Source organism: Rhinolophus hipposideros, assembly GCF_964194185.1.
Source record: "Rhinolophus hipposideros genome assembly, chromosome: 10".
NCBI classification, from domain to species: domain Eukaryota; kingdom Metazoa; phylum Chordata; class Mammalia; order Chiroptera; family Rhinolophidae; genus Rhinolophus; species Rhinolophus hipposideros.
The window spans coordinates 10,753,973-10,761,327 of record NC_138056.1 but is presented as its reverse complement, the minus strand read 5'-3'; the positions used below and the strand labels follow the sequence as shown (position 1 = coordinate 10,761,327).

Sequence of the window (7,355 nt, the reverse complement as noted above, 5' to 3'; positions counted from 1 at the left end):
AACCGAGTTCATTCCCTACAGAAACTGCTAATGAGCTTTGAGATTAAGGAGACTTCAGAGTTGCCATGAAATCCCACAAGATTTGTTTTCAGTCCTCTGGGTTGTGTGGAGAGGATGAGATAATGAGCCCCTGCTGAAGTGTGTTCTCCAGGACAAGGCTGGCTTTTCCTGGGAGCCCTGGGGGGCTGTCCCAGGAGCTGATTTATGATTCAAGAACAACATTTGTGCTCACTGCATCCCTCCCACAAGACCATCTCCAAAAGTAATTTAAATATCCCGCTGATTTTCTTGGTAGAAAGAACCTAAAATCTGTCAGCTACATTCAACTATTTGAGTCATCTTTGCTGCTTTCTCCAAAATGCTTAAATGATCTTGATTACCTCAATTGCAAACCTAAGAAATCCAGCTGGATTCTTTTGCCAGGTAATTAAGACGTCATTGTATCCTTGGTAATGTTGAGAGGATACTGTCTCTGAAGTAAGGTCCACACAAACCAGGGAAGGTGAAACTGAGCAGAGAATCTGGCCATAACCATAAAAACTTGTCATCTAATGGAACTATGCCCAGATTGGAATTTCAGCTCTTGTATGAAATATGCAAGACTGGATTTTTTTTTTGAAACAGACAGATGTAATCTCTTTGGGTTTATGCGTCACTAGGTAAATTTTAGAAAATATAAACTGTTTCATGGAGGCAAGGATGGAGTATTAGACTGCATTGCTTAGACAAGAGACTTGACTGTAAATGATGGTCTTCTTGCAGTTATGCTGGAGGTGGGACTGATAGTATGTGCTATAGCTTTGGCTTTGAAATAAGACAGACCTGGGTTAGAATCTAAGCTTTTTCACTAACTAACCATGTCACTCTGGCCAAGTCCCTTAACTATTCAGAGTCTTAATTTCCTCCCGGACAAAATACATCTATCATAGGGTCATTGTGAGAATTATGAGATAATGTATGTAGAATGTTTAATGTCCTGATTGGCACATAGAAGGTGCTTAATAAATGACTACCAGTATTAGAATGAGCAGCACGACACAGTGGTTCAGCACCCCAATTCTGGGGTCAAGGAGCCAGGATTAAGACCTAAACATCTAGTCCTCCTAGATATGAAATCTCAGGCAAAATGCTTAATGTTTCTAAGGCTTGGTTTCTTCAACTGTTAAATAAAGATGAATATTCCACTCTCATAATGTTGGAACAAAATAAAGCATTTACAGAGCTCAGTGTGCTCCCTGACTCAGGACAAGAGCTGGGTAAATGTTGACCATAACGTTTTGAGACATCGATCCCAGTGAGATGAGGAGAGTTAATTTTGTTGAGCTCCTTCATTCTCCCCAGTAAACTCAACTTTTGGAAGCAAGAGCAAGAAGAGTTCAGGAGAAGGTTCCAGTTAAAGTGAGCACAACGTTTAGGGGCTGTCTCTACTCTGAAGGGTTCCTCCAGGTAAAACGGGTTCTCTTTCTTCACTCCCTCCAGAGATCTCATATTTTTCTACATTACTTACTGTAATCAAAACATTTTACAAGTGAGGATGTCAACCCATGTGTCCTTAGGCCTTCTTAAAATGTCTACTGGCCATAGACCTTTGCGTTCCCTCTTGTAAACTGCTGTCGGTTTAGGGAGTCTGTTGCTACCCTGTCCTCTGGGCCCATCCAAGCTGCTGGCAAACCCAAAACCTGTCTTAAATAAGATCATACAAAACTGGTGTCATCAGCCTGGTCCTGAAATTCTTCCTTCTGGGAAATAGTCTGGAAATTGTCTTTCTGTAAAATAAGCACACTCTACCACATTAGGTAAAAATCCATTCTAAGCTTTCAAAAATCATTATAATTTCCCATTTTGTTATTGAGAAAACTGCGACTCTAATTTGGTTCAGCATCTTTCTCAAAATATACCAAAGGAGAGATATGGCCCAACTAAGTCTATCTTAATCAGAAAACAAAAAAGGAGAAAAGACATAAACCAAAAACAAACAAAACTCCAAAATCAAACTTAATCCTTTTATCCCATGGAAGTTGTATATTTGGGTAATTGTCTTCGCGGTGCTATGATTATCAAAGGGGAGACTTGGGTCTGTAGAATGGCTAATTCTCTTCCCCTAAGAGAACAGCATGTCGTGGCATAAAGAACACAGAATTTGGAGTCAGAAAATCCCAGATTCAAGTGTTGATTCCATTTCTTCCTAGGTGTGTGGCAAGCTGGGCAACTTCCTTAACCTCTCTGAACCTCACTTTGGTCATCCTTAAAACAGTCAAGACTGTACTTAACTTGGGGGCCTACTAGAAGGGTTAGAGCTAACCTATGTTGTAGGTCTGGCATGCACGTGGCACCAACCCAGTGTGGCTGTGTCTGTAGCCCGATGATCTGCTCCTAATCTCTGGCCATGTGTATTGAACAATCTTGTTCCTAAATCAGAAGGAACCCTAGGATCTTGTCATGAGATGGACAGAAAATAGACTATGACAATTTCTCATGATTTAAAAGCAGGAAGGATCTAATAGTCTTAAGAACTGCAGGGATATTTCTTTGATTCCATAAATCACAAAGATGCAATAAAATGTAGAAAGGCAGCAAAACAAATTCATAGTAAACAGCACAGGATTTCCCATCAAGTCACTAGTATTTAGAACTCAGATCTTCCACTTATTGAACAGGATGACCTAGGACAAATTCACCTCCCAGAAATTCAAATCCTCATTGGGAAGAAGAAGAAGAAAAAGGAGGAGGAGGAGGCGGAGGAGGACATGGCAAAGAAGGAGGAGGAGGAAATAACAACTGCCTGAAGGTCATCCAGACCATGCTGCTGGAGTTGGGTGGCGGGAACAGCCCAAGGAGGCCATGTTTTATATGACATGTCATTGACTCACTCCCACTAGTAACCCCTGGTTAGAGCTGGAGGAAACCCTGGACCTAAGATGAAAGTGGTAAAGATTAAAATGAAAGAAATAGTTTTAGATACCTTTTTATTAATATTATGAGATACAATTGGCAATAATATTGTGTGAGTTTAAGGTGTACAACATGTTGGTTTGACACATTTACGTATTACAATATGATTACCACCATAGCATAAGCTAACGCCTTTATCACATCCCATAATTATCATGTCTTCTTGTGGTGAGAATAATTAAGAACTAATCTTCTCTTAGTAACTTTAGGGTTTATAATACAATATTGTTGATTATAATCACTGTACTGTGCATTAGATTACAGAACTTATATCTACTATTTGTAAGTTTGTACCCTCGAACAACATATTTTAATATAATGTGACTAATCAAATTTTGACCTCATGAATAATTATATAACTAGGAAACTGTATTAACAGGTAAAATGAAGGAATTGTCAACGTAAAGAGCAGGTTCATCATCTTCCAACTTGTGAAAGGTTTTCATGAGAAGGGGTAAAACTAAACCAAAGTGTGGAAGATAGAGAGAGTTCGGGTTGAAAAAGAGAATTAGTGGGTAGAGCTGTCCACAGTCGGAGGCTCACACAGCAACCAGATGACCTCATAGAGAGTATGCAGTAGAGGAGACTCCAGCATCCAGTGGGGATGAGAACACGTGCTGAATAGATTCTTCCCAAATCTGAGAGTCTATGTGTCTCTTATCTTCACAGAAATTTCCAAATATAAACCAGAATTCATCTGAATCAGAAACACCAACTCATGGCTCAGCCCCAAAAACTACAGGAGAAAAACATAGGTGCCCAAGGAGAATCAGCCAGGTACAGGACTCTTCAAAAACAAACTCTATAACTTGGCCCCAAAATATTAGCCTAACTTCCACCAGAGAGAGAAAGAAGCTGTCCTTCAATTCTAGGACTTATTTTTGTTTCATTTTCATCAAAAGTCCATACTGAATCCATGGCCAGGATTAATCTCACCACAGTGAGCGAGTTCATTCTCCTGGGCTTCACTGACTACCCCAGGCTGGAGATGCTCCTCTTTCTGGTGTTTCTGAGTTTCTATCTAGTCACCCTTCTGGGGAATGTGGGGATGATCATTCTGATCCAACTGGATGTCCAACTCCACACGCCAATGTATTTCTTCCTGAGCCACCTCTCCCTGCTCGATGCCTGCTACACCTCAGTCATCACCCCTCAGATCCTGGCCACACTGACCACAGGCCAGACGGTCATCTCCTTTGGTCAATGTGCTGCCCAGTTCTTCTTCTTCACCATTTGTGCAGCTACAGAGTGTTTCCTGCTGGCAGTGATGGCCTACGACCGCTACGTTGCTATTAGCAACCCACTGCTCTACACTGTGGCCATGAATCCCAGAATCTGCTGGAGGTTAGTGGTGGGAGCCTATGTCTGTGGGGTGTCAGGGGCCATCCTGCGTACCACATGCACCTTCACCCTCTACTTTTGTGACAACAATCAGATCAACTTCTTCTTCTGTGACCTCCCACCCCTGCTGAAGCTTGCCTGCAGTGACACAACAAGCAGTGAAATTATCATTATCTTCTTCGGCAACTTTGTGCTTTTGGCCAATGCCTTGGTCATCTTGATTTCCTACCTGCTCATCATCAGGGCCATTTTGAGGGTGAAATCTTCAGGTGGCAGGGCCAAGACTTTCTCCACATGTGCCTCCCACCTCACCGCTGTGGCCCTTTTCTTTGGGTCCCTCATCTTCATGTATCTGCGGACTGGCTCCAGCAAATCCCCAGAGGAGGACAAGGCCGTGTCTGTCTTCTACACTGTGATCATTCCCATGTTGAACCCTTTGATCTACAGCCTGAGGAACAAGGACGTGAGAGCAGCCTTCAAAAAGGTCATTGGTAGACTGCAGGTGTCCCAGAAAATGTAGGCCTGGGTGAGCAGGCCTCTCCTTTTGGTCCATTTTCTTCCCAGATCAATATATCCTAACAGACACCAGCACCATATGCACCCTGTGCCCATGACCGGAGGGAAGGTAGACAGGTGCCACCAGGCGCACAAGAAAAACTGCAAAGGCAGTAAATTTTTTTTAGAAACACTGTGGTACTTTCTTCTTCTCCCCATCTCCCACCTCCAGTCAATCCCTAATCCCCAGAAGTCTCATACTACACTGACATTATAACATAGAATCTCAGAGGCCCAAGGTATCTTTAGTTTATCTCATCCTACCCTATTACTCTTTGCATCCATACTTGGGTTTGCCATTTTGCTCCCATGACTACTACCTTTTTCTTTGTGTCTAAGATTATATCTAGGGATCCTTGTAAATAATGCTAAGTAGTCTTTTTTTTTTCCTTTTAACAGGTAAGTGACTGATTATCTCAGTAAACAGGGAGTATTGTATAAGACAAAACAGTTTCTAAACAGTCAAGAGGAAGGGGCTGTTTGAGAAATAGGCTTTCTTCTTCACTATTCTAGGGACTCAGGTCAGCCTCTTGGAGTCTACCTTTTTGCTCCTGCCAGACCGATGGAATTTGCAAATTGCCTTTCTATTTTATCACTCACTGGTTTTGTTTTTCCTGCTTTAATGCCACTCTGGTATCTTTAAGATTAACTAAGCCTTTGGGGATTTGTCCTCAAGACCAACTCTCTAGTTTCTGAAGGTTATAGTACATTGTTTCTCTTCCTCACCCCCATTGCCTGCGTTATGAACAGTTCTCTCTTACCAAGCATTCCATTTCCAGGAATAGCAAAGGCAGATATAAGGAGAAAGTTGAACCACATATTATCTTCTCTGGCAATGTGCTTGGTGAGGGGGGAAAGTAATTATAACTCCTGGGCCAGACTGCAAGACCCTTCAGGGGAGAATATGTTTTCTTCATTGCTGAACTCATCCTCACATCTGAAGTCTGGCATCCCGAAATCACATCCTGATTCTCCCACTAATTCACTGTGAAACCTAGGACAAAATTTTGATTTCTCACATCCCAAATTTCCTCAGGTCTGAAACAAAGATAACAACACCTAATTCAAGAGCATACTGTAAAAATTAAACACGGTGAAGAATAAGAAATCTTCTAGCACAAATCAGTTGCTCAACGTGGATTGTTCTTTTCCGTTTCTTTTTCCTCACTTTCTGATATCAACCCTGGGACTTGCCACAATGCCATGGCCATTGACAAAAAATGAAATAGATCACATATAAATGACAGTGGAAGACAATGAACTGAGGAAGATGAATCACTCAATCCTTTTCACCTCAGAAATAAAATGAACTTGGGAGTTTAACTGGGGTGAGGAGTGCATTTATCTATATCCCACATAGTCAAGGATAACCAAGGGATGTGTTTTTATGGAATGTATTTTGGTGTACCCAATGAACCCCTTTATCCATCTTTGATGTTATAAGATGTTGATCCTCCATGCCCCTCCATATGGGAACAACCATCAAAATGGTTCACCAACCTGCCTGCAGTTGATTCGTTCAGAAATAAGAACCTGACCCATGTTAGGTTTAATAAAAAATTTTCCTTGGGCATTATGAATTTGGATACTTAAAAGAGACTCAGAATAAGAGACCCGGTTGACCAAGGTAGAGAAGTCAATAGGGAGATAAGAATGAAGCAGTTATTCAAAGAGAATCTATAGCAAAAGACTAAAAAAGAGCCCTACCATGTTCCATGCTTTACTTCCTATTGTATTGAGGGACAGCTACAGTAATTGTCCTAATTCCTTAAGTCACATTAGGATCCTGCAATAAGTTCCTCTTTTTGGAGTAGTTCAAGGTTAGTCATCAAGTTCAGCAGGTTCCATGTTTATAGAACTCTGATGGATAGGAGTTCAGCATTTTGCAGTAGATTTGCCCATGTAGACACTGAGAATATCGACACCCTTGAATAAAGAAAAGACTGGATCTCGATCTCCTCTATACTTCTATCATACTCTCATTATGAAAGAAACTTACCCACCCATGGCCCTTTGCTTAGGTAACCATTGTCCTAGCACTTGAACTTGCCCTTCAGGTAATCAGACTAGAATAAGCCCCTGACCCAGGGTCCATCAATGCATGAACAGAATAGAGAGCCATGGCATGCCATAGAGTTATTCAATGACTATCAGGACCAATAAAGTTATCTCTCCCTCTTTTGAGGATTTAAACTGAAAAATATGGGAAAGGATGAATCCAGCTGAGAAATGAGACTCACAAATGGTAATCAGATATGGAGAAAATGGCTGAGTCATTTTAATGGGAAAGACCAAAAGAAAAATGAGCAAATGTAAGATGCTGCAGAGGCAGCAATACAACCCAGTCCCTATGCTACGTCAGATCTTTCCAAGTCTTGAGTTATGCTCCAGGCTGAATTCTAGGACTCTCTGTAGATCCCCAAGAAATCCCTGTCTCCATGTTGAAACATAACCATCTTAACCATAGACCCACATTCTACTAGGTAATCTGACTGAGACTGCTATAA

At 41.4% G+C, this 7,355-nt stretch overlaps 1 protein-coding gene across 1 annotated transcript; it reads left to right on the top strand.

The window, feature by feature from the left end:
* Positions 1-3,868: 3,868 nt before the first annotated feature.
* Positions 3,869-4,813, top strand: LOC308503250 (olfactory receptor 9I1-like; the record flags this gene model as incomplete). Its single annotated transcript, XM_081062407.1, has 1 exon — positions 3,869-4,813. One exon carries the CDS (start codon positions 3,869-3,871, stop codon positions 4,811-4,813), a length of 945 nt encoding a protein of 314 aa, XP_080918533.1.
* Between the last annotated feature and the right edge of the window lie 2,542 nt (positions 4,814-7,355).